Genomic DNA, 23,798 nt, shown 5'->3' with positions numbered 1-23,798 from the left:
CTTTCATCTAAAACACATTTCTATCACCAAAAATGAAGACTAGGGCAGAAAAACAAAGGCACTTGGAAAGTGTTTAAGGAAATGTAAAGGCACCTTTTGTACTGTTTTCCATTTCCTTCAATGTAAACATATTCTCATTTTTTAAAAGTTGTAGTTTTATTATGGAAATGCTTTAAAACCATGTTTTTAAAAATTAAATGTTCACATCAACATCCATCCAATTAGTTCCAGGCAACTCTGTCAAGTTAAGGCACATCTTTATTTCTCAAAACTGCACAGATTATACAAATCCAAGCATAAACTGTATTGTTTAATTAATACTTTATGAATACAGCTTTATGTCACAGTACTTTTGTGCATCATTTAGTCTATTAAATATTATTCTCTTTAACACTTTTTTTAAAGAATTCACAATTTAGCAGATTATTCACAGACATAATTCTCACAGTACTAGAACAGAAGACTTCCTAATCTCCAAGACCTATAACATTTAGCCTGAAGGCTCAAGAAAATTTGCTTTACTAGAATTCCCAAGATAAAGAGCATCTTATAATACAAACAGGCTTATCCCAAAACAAGACTTAAGGACATTCCTTTGGTAAACACCACATTATTTTTCTTTCAGCTAAAACCTCATGCATTTTACTGACAACCTTGTTTCGTGATAGGTTAGTGAGATTGCATTTACACAGTGACCTATTGCTGGGTGTAATAAAAAGCTCTTCTGAGATATGTGACAGCTGTGCATTCATGAAGATGTGAGCTAGTGAATCAGAACTTATAAGCAATTACTTTAATTGAATATGAGTTCCGTACTACCACAATATCTGAGAAAGTTAATGGTTGCTGCAGCCACTGGAAATAGAAGCATGAATTCCCCAAAAGGAGTAATTGGGGTGTGTGTGTGTGGAATCTGCAAAACAAAATGTGGACAACTCATATGAAACTGTTATCACTTCTAAAAGTAAATTCAGCCCTAAACTTGATCCTATATATAATATTGTGCTGGAAAACATAGTATGGTTTGGTGTGTGTGTGTATATATATATATATATATGTATATATATGTATATATGTATGTATATGTATATAACAGTGCAATAGTATACAGAGTTACACCTTTCTAAGCCCATTAAACAATTATTTTAGAAGGGAGCAACTCTGCTTAGGACTCCACTGTAAATACCCGTTTAACTATCCTGGTAATGTATAATTAATAACAGATATATTTACCCTTTATATCATGGAAATGCATGGGAGCAATTCTACTCCACCTGAAGCAAGCAGTAACTTTGCATTGCCTTGAATACTGCCATGGTTTCACACCAGGGGAAGCTGAAGCTATGGCAAGCATTTTAGCCTATGATCATACCCTGATAAGGTATTAATAGATGGACAGGGTCGTACTATAGTAAATACTGAAGAAAGCAGCACAAAACAATATACTGGTGCATGTTCCAGATTTTGATTGCTGAGCTACTCTTCTTGAATTTCAGTGGTGTTTGCTTCTGTACATCACTTCAAAGATCAGACTCCTAATTCAATTTATAGTGGCAGGTCAGCAGATGTGCGTGGAGGCCCCACTTCTGTTGAGGTACAAACAGTGCTAATGAAGATTTCTTTTCCTCCACTTTTATATTAAAGCTTTTTTTAAAAAAAACTGGTTAAAATAAATTGTCTTTATTTTTAAGACAGTCTGCATAGTTATAAAGTAGCTTTAGTAAACAATTTGGTTCACAAAGAAATGCTGAATGCTCATTACATTTGCAGCAGCAACTAGAGGAATTGACCATTAGTAGGTAAATTCTTACACAGAAGAAACTCTTCACAGTTATTACAGCATAACTGCTTTCTGGACTGACCAATTAAAAAAGATTTGTAAGGCTAAACAGGGAGAAAATATATCACTGCAGTACATTCATACCTGAGTCTCAAATAAAATAAAACTATAAAATGAGAAACTAAAACTTTAGTTCTGTAGAACCGTATAATCATTGGTTATATGTTTGGCTCATGTTTTAGTTATGTCACTACTCTAATAGCATGAAGTCTCTTTGCAAAACAAAAATGGAATCCATGAGAAATAAGCGAATAAAGGCTGTGCATCTGTACAGATAATTAAGAAGTAAAACTGAAATTAACTGAAGCATGCAGAAGTGAGGGGGGAAAGCAAGCTAGCTAAAAACAAATACTGGTCATCCCACCTCCACCCCCTCCCAATATCACTGAGCATAATGACAGACTGTATAAGAACACAGGTTGTAAAACTCAAAGCAACCCAGACATGTTTTATCAGCACGGTGCACTAAAAACATACAGTGATTGTATTGTTCTCTTAACAAAAACAATTTGCACTAAGGTAAATAATACCCTGACACGGTTTCATATGTTATCGAAGGCACTGACTTAAAACCCAAAGAAAAATCCTTATGTAGAAAATAGCTTTTTCTATTGTGAAGCATAACGGGGACTCCATAGCCTGGTAGGAGAGTTGTTTTCTCTGCTTGATGGTATAGGGCTGAAAGCAACTGCAGATGGAACAGAAAATCCAACACCTACCAACAAATAACAGAAATGATTATTTCTTCTTCTTCTACCAACTATTTTCAACAATTGCTTTTAGGTAATACTTAATTCTCATCCAGGTGGTAAAGTTTTGTCTGGACTTCACCACTTCAGATTACAGGTGGGGAGCGTTGCCTAATGCGCTGGGTTTACATCCAGGGTTTTACCTGGAAGTGACATCGATGCATCATGCAACATCATTTCTGCCCCTTGGGTCACCTCCAAAGCTCTCGGGGTGATAGGTGATAGCCTGGCAACCCTAATGTTCCTGCCACTTTGGTACGGCCTAGACACAGGTTCACCTCTTCAGAGAGAATTAGGACTAGGATGAGTAACACAAGGCCAAACAAGATGTGGCATATGGACACATCCTTTTTGTCAACGGTTGGTTTGATTTTAATGAAAAGCTGCTCTGTGGGCTACAAGTGGGTGTGAGGAACAAAATCAAATGGGGGGGGGGCTTTACCTTCTTCCCTCTCGACAAGTCTACTGATTATCAGTTTTTTTAAAGGGAGGAAAGACACAATTGATTGTGAGTCATATATTGTTTAGCCCTGAGATGAAAATGATTTTAACATCTCCAATTTCTGGATTCAGTTTTCTTTTAATGAGAATCAATATTGTCTTCCATAAGATAACATGACCTTGTTAAGCAGGAAATTCATTTTTTTAGTGCTAGAATACCTAGATCAAGTACAAAGAGGCACATGTTTACACGCTTGAAAGAAAGGAGTAACACCCCTAAGATTTCAACTATTCAAGCCCAGAGAACTACTGTTTACATTAATATGCATTGGACAAAGAAGGCCACCCATTTTATAGTGTGAGATAAACCCTTTGTCTAGGTATAATATCTGTTCAGCTGAAGTTTAAGATTTCATTTTTAACTGATTAATGTCTGCTTACCATTTGGGCTGGGCTGGGGGCTTCTGGTTGGAGTAAAAGCTGGATGAGTTGTCTGTTCTTTTGGTGAAAAAATGGCATAATGAACTGAAAGACATTGCAAAATGAATGACAGCATTGAAATCAATCATTTAAAATCACAGTGAAAATGCTGAAAAGGTTAGATAAAAATATTTTAATAGAATATGACTCTCTTACCTATGATCATAACAGCTGTACCTGCCAGCAGTGCAAAAAGTGTGAAGAAAATGATCTGGTAGGACTCAAGGAAGTGATGGAATAAGCTGGCTCCATCTGTAGAACCAATTTAAAAAAGAGATTCTGATATTAATGTTGTAAATATGAATGTATCTTCCTAATCTGTGGCTACTGAAATTGGTTCCCCACCCCAACATTATTAGTAATAAATACATTTAAACAGCATGGCTGAATTTGAGTTCAGTAAGAATTTTCAATACAATGTTCAATTTTCAATATGATTGTGTGGTCAAAAATATACTGAATCAACAACATCTACTGTTTCCAAAGCCCCCCCACCCCACAACAAACTGTTCTTGAAAATGTTTAACCATATACCATTAAGTGTAGCTCTAAATGTAACAGTGCTATGTTTCCTATGAGAACAGTGCTGCTGTTGTGCCCCAAGTTCTCTTATATGCACCCAAGCACATGTGTGCATGTTTTCAGGCTTTCACAGTGGCCTTTTTCAGATGCAGGATTGTTACTTTGAAGGTCCTCCAACTTTGGGAACCACACTGGGTTGTAGTACAAATGGCAGACTTATGATGACCACAGATGAGGCCTTTCGATCCCACATTCAATTAAGACTGGAACTGATTCTTTGGCCTTCACACCGAAAGGAAAGGGAAATATTTGTACAAACCTATGGTGACAATACTGTGCCAGCATTTCTAAATACTACACACAGGCTGGTATAAGAAACTTGCACCATTCTAGTTCTGAATATGTCTACAACAATGCTTAGTGTTATCAAGCAGACTTATTACAATATAAATTGTACATACTGAAAATATAAACTTACATTTCACTGACATAGTTCTGTCAGATACATAAATCATTGTCACCGGGATAGTGAAAGACTGGTCAGTCACTCTGCTTGTTATAGTGAGCATGGTAGATAAAGAACCTTTGCTTGACAGTCTTGGATCTGATAATCGGACAGTGTAAATTATATAACTAGGCAAGCCGTAAGATCTGTCTTTCTCAGAGATCACTACCATAAGTGAGCCTGATTTCACCTGGAAGGTAAAATGTATTTTGTACAGTAAACACTCAATAGTTTTTTTCAGAATAGGTTCTCAGTAAACATTGAGGAAAATTATCATTCAATTTGGAGGAAGCAAGGGACTACAATATTTTTTTTGAAAGGAAGATGACCATGAACATAAGACAACCCCCTTAAAAATGTTATACACAGACACAAAAATTGGAGATATAACTGTAACTCCTATGTAAATATAAGACGACTCTCCTCTTTTTCTTTTTTCTTTTTTCATGGCAGACCTGTGAAAAAACCTAGTCTTACACTGGTGTAAATACTGTATCTTGTAATGTAAGAGGACTATAATTATCATAGGAAAGTAATTGCCGAGGAATCCACAAGTGCGTTCCTCTTTAATTTTACACATGTATTTTAAAACTGATCTTACTAAAGTCCTATTTTGGTTCATAGTAGTGAAGACCAAGTAGCTAACCCCTTATTTCTTCAAACTTTGTGATTCCATTAGTTTTTTCCAGTGGGACCATATCATGTTCATATGGCCATGTGGGTTATTACTGAATACATGGTGTAACTAACCTTCCCGAGGAATCCTTCTGTGATTTGCCTTTGAGCTGAATCACACTGAACTTGAATCAAAAGGTCTGTGAATCAGCCAGTGTGGGGTAGTGGTTAAAGTTTCAGCCTAGGATCTGGGAGACCCAGGTAGAATGCCCCATGGAAGCTCACCAAGTGATATTGGGTCAGTCATACACTCTCAGTCTAACTAACTTCAAAGTGCTGTTGTCAGGATAAAACGGAGGGGTCTAGAATTATGAAAGATGCTTTGGGTCCCCATTGTAGAGAAAGAATAAATAAATAACAAATATAGCGGAAGGTATGGGCAGATAAAAGGTTGGTTGGTTGGCAGGAAGGAGAATAGGAAGCAGGGGAAGATGATGATATGGGGGCTGCCAGAAGGAAAAGGGGAAACAGTGTGGGCAGGGAGATACAGGGGAAAGGGAGGTCCCCACTGAAAGTCCATGTGGGTTCCCCAGCATAAAACTGGGGCCAGTTATTTTTTTGATGTTTTTTAAGATGTTATTTTATTATGTATATATTGTTAGCTGCCTCAGCAGTTCTCGTGAAAGCAGAAAGGTGGGGTATAAACTTTGTTAAACAAATAAAATTAATTAATACAAACAGGGTATGACAACGAACGGGGATGATTGATAACATTTTTGTTATATTTAAGTACCTGAGCACAAATTATTTTAACAGCAGTATAAATTCTGCTTTGTGCTGATGAGAATATCCGTATGAATGTTGCTTAATGTATTAATCTTTGTTTATTTTAGCTGTATGTCAGTGATTGTTTGTCTATTCTCCATCCCAGCTTCCATCCAGTTGTTGCGCCATTGGAAGTATTATATCTCTGTTAGAATGTCATTTACCTAGCTATAATTTAATTTACCTAGCTATAATTCTAGCTGTATCTGAAGAAGTGAGCTGTGGCTCACGAAAGCTCATACCCTGCCAGAAAATATTTTTGTTAGTCTTAAGGTGCTACTGGACTCTTGCTCTTTTCTACTCCTGCAGACAGACTAACACGGCTACCCACTGTGTATAATTTAAATATACTAGAAACTGATATTCTGTTTATTATTCTTTCTCCCTTGAGGAAACTGCACATAGGAGGGTCTAAACGTTTGTGTTGGTATGGTGTGTTCTGAAACCTGTAATCTTGATACCTGTATGTTTTCCCCTGTTGGTACTTGTTATAGTGTCTTGGAAAATATCTCTATTTATATGGGGTCCCCATTGGAGGAGCAATGCCCAGCAATTTGGCTGTCAATTTATTCTTTCCAATTCAGCCTAACACAGAATCTATCTGATCATTAAATAATTCCTTCCCCTCAAAAAGAAGATCCTCAGTCTTTGACCTAGTATCCAAAGGGAGGGCTGAAGATCTGAGCCATGCATGCATTCTAAGAGTTATACCCGACCCTATGGCTCTGCTACTACAGTTAGCAACATGTCTTGCTGCATTAAGTTGCTGTTTGCCTAACTTGTGTCCATCGGCAAATAACAACTTTGCCAGCGGTTTCTTATAATCAGGCAGGTGCTCCATATATTGGGCCATTTTGTCCCACAAAAACATTTGGTAGCCCATAATTGCTGTAAAATTAGCTACTCTAATCCCTAGAGCCGTGTTGGCGAACCTATGGCACGGGTGCCACTTCCGGCACGCGTAGCCCTTTCTGCCGGCACGCACGGTTCCTCCAAGCCGCTGGCCTTTCCGGCTCTGCCCCACCCCGGATGGGGGAGGCTGTAGCCGAGGGGTGGGGAACCTCCGACATCATTGGCGGTGGCCCCCGGACTCTCCCACAGAAGCTGCCGCCATTGCCGCCGCTGGAGCGTGCGTGGCCAGCCAGGCGGGTGGGAGAGCGGGGAACAGAAGCCGAGCGCTCACACTCGGCATGGCCGGCGGCTTCTCCGGCGCCCTCTGGGCCTGTGCGGGCGGAGGGGCATGGCTGGTCGGTGGGTGCGAAGGAGGCACCCTCTGCCCCACCCTGCTCGCCTCTCACAAGCCTGCCGCCGCGCCCCACCGAGTGGCAAATCCAAGGCAAAACCTCCCATGCATAAATGGCCTCTTTCTTTTTCTGTCTCCCTCTGTCCTTTTCTTTCTCTCCCTTGCTCCATTTCTTTCTCCCTTTCTCTCTCTTTTTCTTTCTTTCTCTCCCTCCCTTCCTTCCCTTTCCCCCTCCCTTCCCTTCTTTCCTTCCTTCTTTCCCTCCAGCGGCTTCTCCGGCACCATCTGGGTCTGTGCGGGCGGAGGGGCGTGCAGTCCTATTCCACCTTTGAAGTGCCCACAAGCTATCCTCCAAACACCTTTCCATTTGTCTTGATATGTAGAGAGAAAACACTAAGGAACTAGTTGCCAATCTCCAGGTACTAGCTGGAGATCTGCTATTACAGGTGATCTCCAACCAATAGAGATCAGTTCCCCTAGAAAAAATTGCCACTTTGGCAATTGGACTCTATGGCACTGAAGTCCTTCCCCAAACCCCGCCCTTCTCAGGCGCCACCCCAAAAACCTCCCACTCATGGCGAAGAGGAACTTGGCAACCCTAGCCTCTCCCTCTGGGCCCCCTCTGGGGGTGGTATTCAGGTTAAATTGCCGCATTGGCACTCGGCGATAAATAAGTGGGTTTTTGGTTGCAGTTTGGGCACTCGGTCTCTAAAAGGTTCGCCATCACTGCCCTAGAGCTCCTGAGGTATATATCTTTCAGCCTAATGAGTGCATTTTCTGCCCTTTCTATCCATAGGCAAAGAATGAGAAGTCCCCCGTGTTGATTTTGGTGGGAAAATGCTGGCTGTGAGATTGAGGGGAGGGGAAACTCTCCTAACAGAGCAAATCTACTAGAAAGCTTAGAAAATTATTCTCCTGTGGCTGGCTTGCGCCTGTGCAGTCCCCCTTCCTCACCATGCTGCACAGAAGCCATGACGATTAATGTTATATTATACAATCTGAAATAAATGCCTGACTTTATTTCAATGACCTCTCTAGTGATTATAATGTATCTAAAAGTTCATTCAATGTACAAAGACTAGCAATTTGATAGAGATACTGTATTCAAATTATTGTTAGAGTCTGAAATCTTGTGTGCTTGGATATTTCATTTTACAAAAGTCCTACATAAGTCACCAGTAAATATTTGTCATGACTTACCTCAAGGTTCTCAAGAATTTCAGTGGTTCCAAAAATTTTCACATCAGAACTTGGGTAATGATTACTCAAGATAATTTCAGTCTCGTTAGCATAAAATCCTGGATTGAATGGCACTTCAGCACTTATCTGCTCTGCAGAGAAATGGCCATTCTGGACTGATGCAGTTACAGCCAGAACAGTGTTGCTCGTACTAAGTTGCTTTAGTTGTTTGTCAGGAAGTCTGTGCATTATGATGGAACAAGTATAGTGTCCTAAAATCAATAAGAATTTGATTATTAATAAATTTAAATTTATTTTTCCTTCTGGCTTTCCACATTACTTTGTTGTTGAGTGTGCTGCACTATTTATTCAGAAAAATGTCTGTACAAAGCCACTACAGTTAAATGGGACCATATTTATAGTTGGCAACTGATGTTTGAGACAATGTTCTGTGTTTTTAATTTAAATTGCCTACAGGGAAGAACATTGTCAGGTTCAACTTTTTCGCCATTTCAAACACTGGCATGAGTGTGTTTGCTGACACTGAAAATCAAACCCTATCACCCTCTATCATTTCTTCATTTAGCACTGTAATTCTAGCCAATGATCATCATCATTATTAATGCTTGTCTGGTATATTTGTGCTTTTATATCCTTATGTTGCTCATTACTATTTAGCTACTGGATTATTATTTTCACTCTTTCATCTTCAATACCCACTATTATGTTAGTAGCATAAATAATATGTTAAACTAGAATATTAACTGAAGAGTTGTTAGGTAAGATTATCATATACATATAAGCCTTAACTATTTTTCACTTCCATATATACCTGAAACACACACACACACACACAAACTTACAGGTTGCATGTAAGAGGATTACATGAAAGTTGCTGGGAAGGTTATAAAATTGAACATAAACCTGAAACATGTTAGGTGGGTGTATTATCTGGGTATGGGAATGAGATATTTCAGGTACAATGACTGCAGTTTATATACAGTTGAAAAGCAGAGCACAACCACAACAGAAAAGAGGAAGAGTGAACCAACTGGAAAACATTGTTAAAAAAGCTGATTCTTCACAACCTTTTAAAAACACTGAAAACATGTCTATTTCAAATAAACTTACATGTATTCTCAGTGTCCTGTGTTAATGGTGCGAAAAGGATGATTTGAGAGAAGGTTTCCCCCCTCTTTCCTAATTCTGAAGTCACTCAATGAAAATGTGTCATATGCTCAGTACAGCCAAAAGAGTAATACTGTTTATACAATATATAATTAATTTAGGGGATTTGTAATAAAAGATATGATGATGGCCACCAGCTATTAGAAGTGACAGTTTAATGGGACTCAATGTTCAGAGGCGGTGTACCTCTGAACATCAGTTGCTGTAGTGCACAGGAGAAATATCTTTACAGCCCTGTTTTGCTGGCTTCTGTTAGAATGTCAGACTACCTGGACTCTTGCTTAAGAATAAGTGGAGCTATGTCGACAATGAAATATGAAAGAGTGTAAGACAGACCAAACAGCTTTCAAATAGTGGTTCTCAGCCTTACAGTGCATTCCTGAGGTTGTGGGGGGGGCGAAAGTTCTCTGGAGGCAGCGGGGGTCACTGACGCCAGTCTCTCTGGGACCTAAATTCCAGAAGAGATATGCAGCGCCGGTGTGGGGGAAGGCATTCTTGGGGGGCGGAGCTGATAGTAGTCAGCTTCCAAAGCCCTCCCCCCCCGCCCACAGCCTGAGAACCCCCCTCCAGCAACAGCACTGCTGTCTTCTATGGGGGAAAAAAGGCTTTTTGAAATCTTGCGGCAGCTGGGGAACCTCTTTAGAGGTGTGGCGGTGGCAGCTCAGCAATGTTGTCCCTGGCCATCGCAAGGCTCACGAATGAACTGTTCATAACCCAGGGACCCTTCCATTTTGATTAAAGCAGGCTGACCCAAGCCTCCCTATTCTTCCTCACTTCCTCACTGAAGTACATGGCGAGCCACACATGCGCAATAGCCTCCATCCACTAATGTCCTCAAAACAGTGAGAACAGCATCAGCAACACTTCAAAACCAAGTTTAACTAAAGTGTTTGTATTGTTTGCACATGGCCTAAAAGGTGAAGTCTCAGAGACAAATAAAAAGGCCATGACCCAAGTTCCAGTAAATTTAAGCCCTTTATTGTAAGGGACTTTGTGCCAGGTAGAGCAATAAACTTCATCTGTTAATAACTCCTAGTCAGGGCCTGGCTGAACAGGATGGAATGGAGCCTGGAAAAACTTCCATAGTTGCTCACAGAAATAGGAAAAGAATGGCATTACACAAAATGTGAACATCAGTATTCATCTGAAAGCTGCCACTGGCCATTATTGTATATGAATGCAGAGTGGCACCTGTCTTTCTGGTGACACCCCTGGCTTTGGAAAACTAGTTCACTTTTATCCCTGAAGTATAATAAATGGATTAATCCATCACCAATTATGACTCTCCCTGAGCCTTTAAGATATAAAACTAACTCAATAAATAAATTCAATGCAAGTTATATTAAATACCCAACACCCACAGTATTCCATTACATATAAATGTATTGTACACCGCTATCATTACTCCTGCAAATCTGTGCTATGAATTGTGAGGGAAAACTCTAAAATTCACTATCTTACAGCGCATTCCTGACTTGTGCTGGAAACCCCGCCCCAAAGGCCTTTGGAGGCTGGTGACAATCCACGCCGGTGCATAGGCCCACAGCGCCAGCGTCCGGGAGGTGCAAGCCGGTGTTTGTGGCCCCAGTGCAGGAGTGCAGGCCTGGACGCCGGTCGCTGGCCGCTGCCATGGCAGCGCCGGGCCCAGATGCCACCGAAGCCTGCTTCCGGCATCCAGACGCCAGCAAAGGCCATGGCAGCGACTCGGGAGCCATTCCCGTGAATGCCCCCTTTTATTTTGGCCGAGATACGTCACCTTTTAGGTTTTTGGCACCGGTCGTAGGTTTCGGATGGGCTGAAACCTCCTTAGGAGGCAGTGAGTTGCCCCCTAAGCCCGGCGCAGGCATTCTGGTCAGGAATGCGCTGTTAGTCTACCCCAGTCTAACTACACCCATAAAATTCTTGGTACCATAATTAGAAATCAAAATTGTAAATTTAAAACAATTTAATCTTACCTGTCAATGCTTCAAACCCAGGCTCTGCTTTGAACATTTCAGAGGCTTGGAAATCAAATAAATTATTGTTGAAATGAAGATGGCAACTGATACTAGACTGAGGCTTCATTTCTTCAATTACTTCAATTTGTGCAGGTGAACATTCCCCTAAAGAATATTGTGTACAAAAGTTGGAATAGAACAGGGGGGAAAACATATCTAATAATTAGCTCTTGTAAACTATTTCATGTTGAAGTGCAGTTTGTCTTATATTTTCCAAGTATTTCAACAAAAAATGTTGATTAGGAAGATCTATACAGTTGACTTTCCCCACATGTGATTTGAAAGCATTTAACTTGAGAAAGTTTACAATAATTAAGAATGAATGTGATACAAAGTGCTATCAGGGATATGCCACACTGAACAACCAGAAACTTCTCTTCATTTAAATCTTGGTACAAGACCTTGTTACCTTGTAAGTCTGGTATATTATAGAAGCCTTGCTAATGTGTTTTCCAGAGGTTGTTAAGAAGATAAATTATGCCATTTTTTTACTGGATTGAAACGGGGCATTAGTTTCTGTGGAAATGTACTCAGTATATCAGAAACTGCTGAGCGCGATTCAATGCATTGTTAAAGACACACTTTCTTATTAGTCATTAAATATTTGTTAAATGGCGATTGATATTATTCATGATGTGTTTGAACCACTCCTGATGATAATTTTAAAACAAATGAGTTCCCTAACCAAACATAATAATGAATTAATACTTCTTTGGAAGGAATGAAAAGAAATATGGTTGATATATATGAAGCCTGGCAGGCAGTGAACCAAGTCTCTCTCACACAGCCAAAAGCTATATCTCTGTGCTGAAAACAAAACAGGTGAATATATTCATTCCCACTGAACATAAGGCATTGCTAAACCAGGAACTCAACACATAAGCCTGCATGTTCACAGGCTCGACTGTGGAGATCTCCCCCCTCCCTTTAATCAGTTTAGCTTCCATACATGTGGCCTACATTCCAAGTGCTCAGCTTGGAACAGAAAAATGATCCTCAATGAGATGAGCATCTGAACCAGCCATATATTGTGAAGCTGACTGACTTCTTTATTAAGCTTATATTCTGCTTCCTATTAAAACATTTGGAGAGGACCTGCTTTAATAATGCTGAGGTGGGATTATGGTTCAAGTGCAGAGACATGCTCATTCTAGAATAAATGGCCCGGTATTGACATTACTTTATGTTCTTCTGCAAAAGATGTGTTTCCCACTAAAGGCTATGCACTTTATCAGTTCAGTTAGCTGAAACACTAAAATAATTCTTCAGAATCTTTTCTATAATAAAACTCAGAATTCAGTAAGTTATACAAAAGGAGTATTGACAGAAATAAATGTTTTTATACATACACACACGCACACATAAACAAAAACATTTTTGTGGGTTTTTTAAAAAGTTTTTAAAAGTTTGGACTAAACAGTAAAGCAAAGAGAACAATAATACCTTTCATATTTTTGCTGCTGTGCCCAATTTTGACAATAACTCTTGAAGATGAGATATCCTCCAAGCCCGTTTTCATTCCACTTACACGTGTTGCAGTGATCCTCTGTGGTACATTAACCAACACCTTAAATAATAATAAGAGATCACAGCATCACTTACTGAAGACTGCAAAACAAAAGTTAATTTACACAGAAAGATTTTCCTTGTAATCTTATGTACACTTGTTTGGATACAAAACCCACTGACTGCAACTTGCGTCCATGCAGAGAATCGGAATGCATAGTAACTGCAAGATGAATATTCTCCAACATGATAAAAATGGCTCTCTCAAAAAAAATTGCATTAATGTCATTTAAAAATGTGTTGGTGTGCGTGTTGTGCTCTCAAGTTGCTTCCAATCTATGGGGACCCTATAAATTAATGTCCTCCAAAATGTCCTAACATTAATAGAGCCAATCCATCTCATGTTGGATCTTCCTCGTTCCCTTTTTTCCTGGGGAGTTCTTGAGGGACTTTTACCTTTTCTTTGGGTGGTTTGGTTTTGCTGCTTTAATTATTCACGCAACGGCCAGCTAGTGTACTTCAGCCATGTAAACGAATTAAAGTTCCCATATAAGAATAAAAGAACCAAAGAATTAAAATGTTTATTCTGCTTGTTTACATACATGATGGCTAGAATACAGAAGGCTGGGCCTGCACCAGCATCATTCTTGAGAGATTTTTCCCTTTCAGTGAAGTTACTGAAAACACAGTGAGATTTCTCTGTAGAACTATTTGAATGGACACAACAGTGTTTATGACGAAATGGTAACTTTCACTTAAACTACTCTCATAGCAAATTTCAGATTTCTTTGCAAACCTGGAGGACTTAGAAATGATTGTTTGAGGGTTCTGTGGCATCACTGATGCTGTGATCAGAAAGGAGTGCATGAGTAATAGAATCATAGAATAGAATCATACAGTTGGAAGGGACCACCAGGGCCATCAAGTCCAACCCCCTGCACAATGAAAGAAATTCACAACTACCTCCCCCCTCCACACCTGTAGTGACCAGAAGATGGCCAAGATGCCCTCCCTCTCATCATCTGCCTAAGGTCACAGAATCAGCATTGCTGACAGATGGCCATCTAACCTCTTCTTAAAAACCTCCAGGGAAAAAGAGCTTACCACCTCCCGAGGAAGCCTGTTCCACTGAGGAACCGCTCTAACTGTTAGAAAATTCTTCCTAATGTCTAGACGGAAACTCTTTTGATTTAATTTTAACCCGTTGGTTCTGGTCCGACCTTCTTGGGCAACAGAAAACAACTCAGCACCCTCCTCTATATGACAGCCCTTCAAGTACTTGAACATGGTTATCATATCCCCTCTCAGTCTTCTCCTCTTCAGGCTAAACATATCCATAATCTGTGATCACAGCAAGTCTCCACCCTGCATTTCAACAGCACAAAGAATTCAGAGATGTCTCACCTCTCTGTATGTCTTCAGTAGCCCAGGGATCTCATAATATATTGTAACTGTCCCAGAATTCCTTGCTACAGCGACTCCAGTTTTTGGGTCAACCTGAAGAACACCATTTAAAGAAGAACTCCATATCCCTGACAAACCTGTGGAGAAAAAGCTAACCATTTAAGCAGGCTGGAGTAGACGATCTCACAATGGTTCAATCACCTGGATGTCATGAGTACCTCTACTGCTTACACATAAGCTTGCCAACTATAAGAAAGATTGTAAAGTTCTTTAGTACATAATTATCAAACTTTTTTTAAAAAAAGAAAGAATTATGAGCCAAGTCTGATACAAACTGAACAAATACATACATGTTGGCATGGAGTCACATTTCCCTCACATACACCAGTTTAATTTGTAAACAAGGGCAGACTCTTCTCCAGCGAAGTACAATGGACTTTCAGAAAAACTATGCAAAAATCTGTTTTATGTCCACTGGTAGATTTTAAACAGCTACTGATATTAGAGCATATTGACATCCATGAGGGAACCCCCATATTTTGGTAAAATTAAGATGGGGCCCCAGGAGAATTCCTCTCAACCTGAAGGCTACTCTAAGAAAGGGGAAGCAGCCTGAATAAGTCTACCTGGGAAGTAATTTCTAGGAATGTCCATATTTCCATAGTGAGGTGCTACTACCAAATTCTGACCCTTGGTATACACAGGCAGTGGTTCCTAATTTAATTTTACCTCGATAAACATTTTTGCACTTGACATGCAAGGGGGACACTCCAAATGTGGTGAGTTGTACATGTGTTGGCCATTTGGGTAACACTCAAGCCCTATATTTGATTGTCAAGTGCTGAGCAAAAAGCTTATAATAAAAAAAGGATCTCATCCTGCAAAACAGTTTATCCCCTCCCCCTCTTCAGCTGGAATTTCTATATCTAGTCCAATCGCAACATACACTTGGCAAAAGCCTTTACACGATTACTCTAATCAACATCAGCTTTAAAACTGTTGCTGCTGCTACTCAGCTGGGAATAGACATATTGATTTCTGGGCAACAAAGAAAATGGAGAAGAGTTCCATTCTTTACTATTCACGGTGGAAAGAAAGTTAATGCATTCGCAATATATTTCCAGAAAATTGATAGCAAAGCCACAACCATCGTTCATATTGACTGGGCACAGAAAAAAGCAGACAGGCTTAGTTCAGGACTGGTTTACTTAAGTTTATCGCAAGGCTGTCACAGAGGTGCAGATATAACTGTGCAAACGTAAGCACAGTTGCACCTTTCTAGGTCCACTAGAAAGTCAATGGGCTCAGAATGGGGTAACTCTGCTTAGGCTGAACTGTAAATTGTGCCATACTCTGGCTGCTATGGCATAGTAATGACATCATGTGCAGGTTAACCTCCTTGAGTGGTTCCCCAAACCAGTACAATCATCTGACAAAAAAGGATTGAACTCTTAGAGACATCCTGTGTTAAGCCACTGAGCACAACAGAATTTGTCATGTAAATGGTTCCCGTAGGATGGACGAAACCTGATGACTGACTCTGCAGTTCAAACTTAATTGTGAAGACAGGAACTTCATTTTGGGGTGGAGTTAATACTCAGATTTCAATTTTAATCTCAGGAAATGACTCGTAACAGCAATTTAAAACTTTATGATTCTCCACCTTCACATCTGTAAGATTACTATGCTTTTGTCTAGTATTAGTATGACTTCTGTTGCTTTTGTCACACGTCCATGAACCACCAAGAGGTTATTGTTTTCATCTACTGCATGCTTGTATGAGTGTGGTCCTTATTCTTGATCGAATCTGAGGAAAATATCAGAAGGATATCAAAACCTGAGTTTGTACTTGAGATCTTGGCATATCCTCCTATCTGGTATTCACACATTTCAGATAATTTTCACTTGAGAATTCCTGCTTTTTGGATGGTCCTGCGCCTCTGCCACAGACTTTTCCTTTTCTGATTGCCTCTTCCTTCTCTTTCTTTTATTATGCATTTACCACACCATTTTTCTTTAACTGGTTTGAGAACTTTTTCGCGCCCACACAATATAAAAGAAGGTTATTTTCTGGGAATATTTTAGTCACTTTGTTTCCATGGATCCTATTTCTGGTGCCATGGAACTACTTGGCATGTTGCATAATACTACATCTTAGTCTGTGCATTACCTGGTCTCCACTATTGCCGGCTAGGCCCAGGAGTATGTACAATGTGTTAGGTCCATACCATTACCTCCACCGGCAGCATGCCAGCTTTTAAGCCATGTTCTCAAACTCAAGTACCAGTATATGATGTTTTATAACACATTTATGTAAAATACAGAACAACTTCAGTGTGGCTGACAAAACATCAGTGGAATAACAACTTGTCTCACACCCTGCTTTGTATAAAACATTTCTAACTGTTTTTTTTTCATATATAACTAATAAAACACAGTTACGTGTAACTTATTCCATCCATTATTTTTAGGATTAATAGAAACCATACCATTCAGAACAAATTAAATAGTGAATTGATATCATTAAAGGCAGAAGAACTGATTAAATCTGTTTATCTCATTAAGAAGAATAGGGACTGACATTTGATAGTGAGTAACATAATGAATAATGCATTCAGTTGTTTTGAAGATGTGTCACACATACAACAGAACAATGTCTCCATAGCAATTTACTGTTTAGTGTCCCTTCTCTTCTTCATAATGCTAGCTCTGATTCATTGCTTTCTCACCTTCTTGGTTTACCAGTGAAGAACTGAAGCAAATGACATCGCCTACAACAATGTCTCTGAGTTCAGGGTAGATGACGTGTTGAACAAGAAGGGGCACATAATCTGCAATATTGCTGTGCTCTGTATCCCAAACCATTAGCAACGTTAGCCCTACATTCATTGTGCGGATTATCAGCGTGTTGTTGGACACTCCTTTCCCAACCTGTACAAAGTCATCTCTGTGGGAAACAATTACAAAATAGAGATATTGTTGAACCAATAGAGCATTTTATGTTATCCCTTAGTGTTATCCCTTAGCCCCAAAAAATCAAAGATGGTAGGGCAATATTATTGGCTGTGTCACTTACACATATACAGAAAGAGATGTTTCACTCACATGAAAATAATAGAAATACCTGTACTTCTAAAAAAATGAATGGCCTCTCAGCAGGCATTGTGGGGATTGCTTAGCAACCACAACAGTATTACCAGCCTTCAGGCCTTGCTTTCTGTCAATAGAAGGAAGGGGCAGGCTCATTTCCAGGGCTGTTCTGGCTTTTGAGGGATGACTCATCATGGCCGGGCCTGGCATCAAATAAGATACTTGACATGTAACTTGTATGATTCAACCAGGACCAGCTGCTTACTACTGTTCAACAGCAGCCTCCTCATGAAAGCTAGCATGGTGGAGTGTCAGATTAGGATCTGGGAGACCCAGGTTTGAAAATATGTGGGTGACCCTGGGCCACTTACCCATTCCCAGCTTAATCTACATCAAAGGTCTGTTTTGAGGATATAACGGAGGAGAGGATAATGATGGTAAGCTATTTTGGGTCCCCACTGCGGAAGAAGGTAAGGTATACATGAAGTAAATAAGCAATAGATGGGGGCAGAAAACAGTAGATTGGTTGGTGGGTGGGAAGCATAGAAAGATAAATGGAAAGGTGAGGATATGGGAGTTGTCGGGGGAGGGAAAGAGGAAATAGTGGAAGAGGGGAAATTAGATGCTTTCCTCCACAAGTCCTTGTGGGTTCCCTGCTGACAGAGTCCTAATTCTGATTCAAAGAATCCTTTAAAAATGTTTAAAACACACTTTAAAAACCATACTTGCTTCTGCTGTACTCTCTTTCCTCCTGGACCAGTACCAGGCAAAAGCAAATATATTCAATCAACTTATAGTTGAGGCCCACACACCAAAAACTTCATATGGTTAAGAACTTCAAAGCACACTGATTCACCAGTATTGCCCACAAAGTCGAAAGAAAGGGCAAGATTTTATTGAATCCTTATTACTCATATGTACTCAAGGAGTTTCTTCATTTAAATTCCATACTATTGTACTTTCTGCTGCCTGGAGCTGCACTTAATGTGCTTAAGAAAAATGCCACAACCTTCAGTTTTTCAGTTTTGCTAATGCAACTGCCCCAAAAGTGACACCACTTGTTGAGGCATTATATCTTGTGTAAAAGCACATACTTGCGGCTACTGACAATTACCTGTTTGTTGCAAAGCTGATCACAGAATTTTGTGAGTGGAAGATGTCTCCAGAGATATCATGGAAGTGGATACTCAAAGTAATGGTTGTACCCAATGGTAAGGGCACTAATACCTCGTTGTTTTTTGTGTGGAGAGCTGGACTCGTGGATATTCTAAGGTAGGAAACAGGAGCTACCTGTATGGTATGACCAACAAAAAACAAAATCTAAAACAATATTTCTAGTTTCCTAGTGTGCCTTAAAAAACAAAACGCAACTCAGTTATTTGGTACATAAAGCCCTTCAGTAGTTATATCATTTTAGCTTCCATCCATCACTATTTGTATTCCTTTACACACATGTGTTAACTTGTAGGCATTGTGTAATAATATTTGATAATTTCAATATCTGGGGTATTTTTTCTTTTCTACACTGGATGGTTTTTGCTTTGGCAAATCCACCCTGGCTCCAAACTTGGTCAGCAGTTGCTGCCGGCCTTGTTTGTACATATACTGTGTGAAGAGGTGCCCATTCCCACCCCCCTTCCCTGATGCACCGTGAAGCCACTACCAGATGTTGCTGAGCACCAAAGATGCTCCTTCCAATGCCCCATCCTGCCATAAAGCAAGTGATGGTCTGTTTAGAACATGCCCTCCACCATGCCCGATGGCTCAGGGTGCTCACCGCTGCTCCCCACCAATCCATAAGCAACCCACCCTATCCCTGCCAAACAAGGGTGTTAGCCTTGCTTAACACCTCTTGCTTCACCTGCCAACTATAACATCGGGTAGACCCTGACGTAGGTCAGCTAAGTGCAAAAGCTGCTTCATGAGGGAAAAACAGCAATAAAAGCTTCTCCCTCCATCCTTCCCACTAGATGGCAGCTTTTGACTTGTAGCCAAACTGGCCTCATGTTTTATTCATAATTGGACTGGGGCAAATCAAACTCTGGATTAACAGCCAGGAATGCCTCTTTTCAACAAACAAACTAACAAACTAACTCTCCAACCTCTTCCTTTGTGGAGATACGTCTTTTTCCTTATATTTCCACAAGGGAAGGCAATAGACACTTACCTTTTTATTAAAAAAATGGAAGCTGGGAATCCAGAGAACATGCTTAACCTATCATTACAATTGTATATTGAGATAGTGAAATTTTAGTGCCTTTAAAAAAATCAAAGAAATTCACTCGTCTTTGGGGCAAGGGGGGAGGAGAGAGAGCAGTTTGACGATGACAACAGTCCAGTCATCAAAAGGTAGGCTGGAGGTGGCTGGAAGTAGGTGGTACAAAGAAAGCCAACAGAAACATTATGCACAAGGAAAAATGTGAATCAAAATCAGCTTCTAGAAAAAGATCACGGTAAAAGTGGTCTCAAAAGAACCAGAATAAAACTGGGGACACATTTTGGTGTTTTATGCATGGTCGCTCTAACCTCATTTATTCCCTGTTTCAGCCAGGATCAAATTTTTCGGTATGCAAGATATCTTATTCCTTGGAAGCTCAATGCTGTTTTGACGCAAAACGAACCCGGCTTTTCCCGTTCCTCTTCTGGCCTGAATTAAACCGTTCATCCTGGTTCATTCCGGAGTCACAGAGCGTGCATACTCCGTTCTGGGGGTTGAGCTTCTCTACACCATCACGCCCCACCCTTTTCCAACCCCCTCTTCAAAGCAGCATGCAGGGGAAAACAGAAGGTTGGATTCTCTCTCAGCCAATCACAAAGCAGTGTGTAAAGAGGCCGGGATTCAAGTGCTTCCTGCTAGCTTGGAGCTCTTTCTGAGCAAAAGAAAGGCTTTTTTAAAAACAAGGCTTGGATTTCTCCCTTCCCTTCTTACAGATTGCTCCGTTTTTTTGTTCTTAAAATGTTTTTTTATGCGGCAGTTGGGTTTGGGGGGGAAGGAAATCTTCTCTCACGGGGAGCACTGCGAGGTAAGCCAATTACAGAGCAGCATTTAAAGGGGTGGGACTTGATTTGAACTTGGGAGACTGCTTTTCTGTATTCATGGTTCGATTAGCACTCAGTTTCATCCCTGATCATTCAAGTGAATGCATACAATTTCCCCCAACCCGGGTTTCTTTAATGTGCAATGAACCCAGGTCCAAGCAGGGAGATCCAGCACATGCATAAAAGACCTTTTAAAAATAAGCAAAAAACTAAAGACACAAAAATGAGTGTGGAAATCAGGATAAACTGAAGCCATATGGGACCAGATGAAAATAAAATGCAGAAAAGCCCCAGTTTAGCACAAGTTTGTTGGGCAGCCTGTATTCTCATATCATAACATCAAAGCAAAGTTTATAAACTGTGGATAGTACATTATGCACAAATTTCAGCTAATACGTCATTAATCAATTTAAAAGGCGTAAACTGCAGATGCACATGCTAGCTAAATAATGTTCAAAATTTCCTTGTGATGTGATTTATCAAGTGTCTACGCAAGGATATGTGAAAATAGGAGTTTCTTCTAATACATTATTGTCTTGTAAGGATAGGTCCCCTTAATCCTTACATTTCAGACACAGGGCTAGATTAATCCTTCAGGGAACTGATTTTAAATTGACATCCTTCTCAGGATTGACATCCTCTGTTGAACTTCTGATTGCCTGACCTGAAGGAATCTACCAGGGCTCAGTAAATCTTTTGCTTTGCTGTCTGCTTGTGACTGCAAAAGCAGATGGTAAGTGACAGTACATTGCTGTTGGCTCTACTTGATTCTATGGGTCAGGCAGCACAGGCCTGATATACCCAGTTCATATTTCTTCCTTTTAGTCCAGTATTCCATTTCTTCAGTGGTTACCTTTCAAAAAGCCAACATGGGCCTGCAGCACTATGAATATGCAACAGATTAACAAAGATCACTTATCTAGACTATCAAAAACAGAGAAAGAGAAATTGAGCCATTTCATATTGGTTTGAAAAAATAGAGACGGTACAAAAAGAAAAAAAGTATTGCTACAACAGCAGCATGGTAAATTCTCTCCCGCCCTCTAAATCCACCTTGTAGCAAAGTCTTTTCCTTTTTCTGCCCTAAGAGGGTCTGATATAATTTTATGTTACATGTCAAAACTCTGAAAGGAAAGGATAGATTTGCCCTAAAGCATACGACATCTTTAGAAGCTCTAAAATGTGGCTAAATATTGGTGTATATGGCTTTTTGAATTACTCATACATATTGCAAGCTGCGCTATTAGTATCTATCTCCTTTCTTAAGGAGATACATAGTTCCATTTCTACAGCATTTTCAGGTTCTTCATGTTAATGCAAGTTTCAAAACCAGAGCAAGCAAGAGATGAGTCTTATGTTACTACACATTTATGTCTTTAAAAAGCAAGCACATTTTCAACAAATTGGGGGTAGAGATCGCATATGCCTCTTACTGAGATGTAGACAGTATGTTGTTCTAAATATTATATCAGGAGTTTCCAAGTGTCTAACAGTTTAGGGACACATTTTCTGAATTGGAGTTGTATGTACACTTCTGCCCAAGATATGTATTTTTTAAGCATGCAAGAGTAAGAAATTCTCAGGAACTGATTTTCTCTGTTTCTGCAAAAGTAACTGATCTGGGGTTGCTTTCCAATATTAAGGAGCCCAGGACAGAACAATGACTCATGCAGAATTTTAACAGCATTTTCTATGGACAGGTAATTCTGCATTCCCTGCAATAGGTGTTAATGCAAAGATAGAGCAGAATTCTCCTTCCCCTGAAGGAGGATGATAGTAAACGGACATTAAATGCTGTAGTGTAAATGAATACAGAGGCACCGAGCAGACTACTCAGTTAGAGGGTACTTTGGATTAATTAATTAATTATTGTGAAAGTCTAGCAGTTTTCTCATCAAATAAGAGCGTATCTTACACACTGTTTGGAAATTACTGTTCTAGGGATGTGCTATTAGAATGTTTCAGAAGAGACCCAAGCATTTCTTTGGAGAAGCACGAAAGAGAGTTACTTATAAAGATGTGCATCTCGGGGGGGGGGGGGGTCTGTATATTTCAGATCCAGATATCAGAGACCTCAAAAATATTGGTATTCCTAGTTATCCAGGTTTGGTATGCGGATCTGGGTTTTATTTTTCTGGATTCCAATGCTATTTGGCTTCATTATTCCCAATGGGGAATCTTTCCAAAGTACTGGAAGGGCTGTTTTTTGAGTAAATGGCAGCAAAGTACAGGGGAGCTGCTGGTGCTTGTCCATTAAATAACCCCCAAGTTATGGGGCCCCTGAACAAGGTGACCCCAGACTTCCTCCATTGTTTCTTTGGGAGGGGGGGATTCCATGCTTTCTCCAGCACCAAGAATAGCCAAAGACACAAGAGCAAGCAAAGCAACCACTGGCCAAAATCCAAACAACTGTAGATTTTTGGAAACCATTGCTTCAGGGTGATAATCTCAACCTGAGAAAATGCACCACTAAATATGCAGTTCTCCATCTGAAACCATGGTTGCGTCCTAAGGTGCTATCAGACTTGCATGTTGACCAGAATAAAGCCCCTTCTTGGAAAAAAAGGCCAATAAGGGGGAAACCCTGGATTGCCTTTTTGTGGACATATCCTCTCTCTCTGGATCATCAATCCAAAGAAGAAGGTTCTAATGCAGTGCACAGAATGTTAAAATATATTATAGAGACTAGAGCTGTGTCCTGTGCTGTGCATTCTTTATCTCCATTAATCACCAGCTTGAGCACACTGTCAATCCAGAAAGATATATGTGCATTTTCAAACACAAAAGCTTTAAGACCAAAAAAAAAAAAAAAAATGCCACTGCATTTGGTCTGAAAGGCCTATCCATTATGCAATACACAAAATGATGTTTACGTATCATGTGTACTTTCGGTATTGTTGACAGATTTCTGAGCAGTAAAAAAAGATTCAAATATCAGAAAGCATTCCATCATGTGTGTATCCACATTGGTCATCAGTAAGAGGTTTGGAAAAATTCAGTGCACTGTGTTAAAATTTTAGAACACTTTGCTATTCTGTTAAAAAGAATCGTTGATTACTCAGCTTATTTTATGCTTTCAACAGTGGAAGATTCAGTTACCTTTCCCAGTTGGAATAATGTTAAATTACAGTTTTAAACACCAGCAAATGGCATTCAACCTTGATGGCATTCTAAT

General features: G+C 39.9%; 1 protein-coding gene across 1 annotated transcript in view; it reads right to left on the bottom strand.

The window, feature by feature from the left end:
• Nucleotides 1-2,448: 2,448 nt before the first annotated feature.
• The window catches only part of NUP210 (nucleoporin 210), a 115,004-nt gene continuing 93,654 nt past the window's right edge, over nt 2,449-23,798 (bottom strand). Inside the window, exons 31-40 of the mRNA XM_056847075.1 lie at nt 18,699-18,874; nt 17,224-17,441; nt 14,495-14,631; nt 13,028-13,151; nt 11,543-11,689; nt 8,421-8,671; nt 4,511-4,727; nt 3,667-3,762; nt 3,472-3,555; nt 2,449-2,555 (exon numbers count right to left, since the gene is read on the bottom strand). Of these exons, the coding sequence (XP_056703053.1) occupies nt 2,449-2,555; nt 3,472-3,555; nt 3,667-3,762; nt 4,511-4,727; nt 8,421-8,671; nt 11,543-11,689; nt 13,028-13,151; nt 14,495-14,631; nt 17,224-17,441; nt 18,699-18,874 (1,557 nt within the window). The remainder of the gene's footprint in view (nt 2,556-3,471; nt 3,556-3,666; nt 3,763-4,510; nt 4,728-8,420; nt 8,672-11,542; nt 11,690-13,027; nt 13,152-14,494; nt 14,632-17,223; nt 17,442-18,698; nt 18,875-23,798) is intronic.

The sequence above is a fragment of the Euleptes europaea genome, chromosome 1 (assembly GCF_029931775.1).
Source record: "Euleptes europaea isolate rEulEur1 chromosome 1, rEulEur1.hap1, whole genome shotgun sequence".
Taxonomy (NCBI): Eukaryota; Metazoa; Chordata; class Lepidosauria; order Squamata; family Sphaerodactylidae; genus Euleptes; species Euleptes europaea.
Note: the sequence above shows the minus strand (reverse complement) of the source record. Positions and strands in the feature narration are given on the sequence as shown.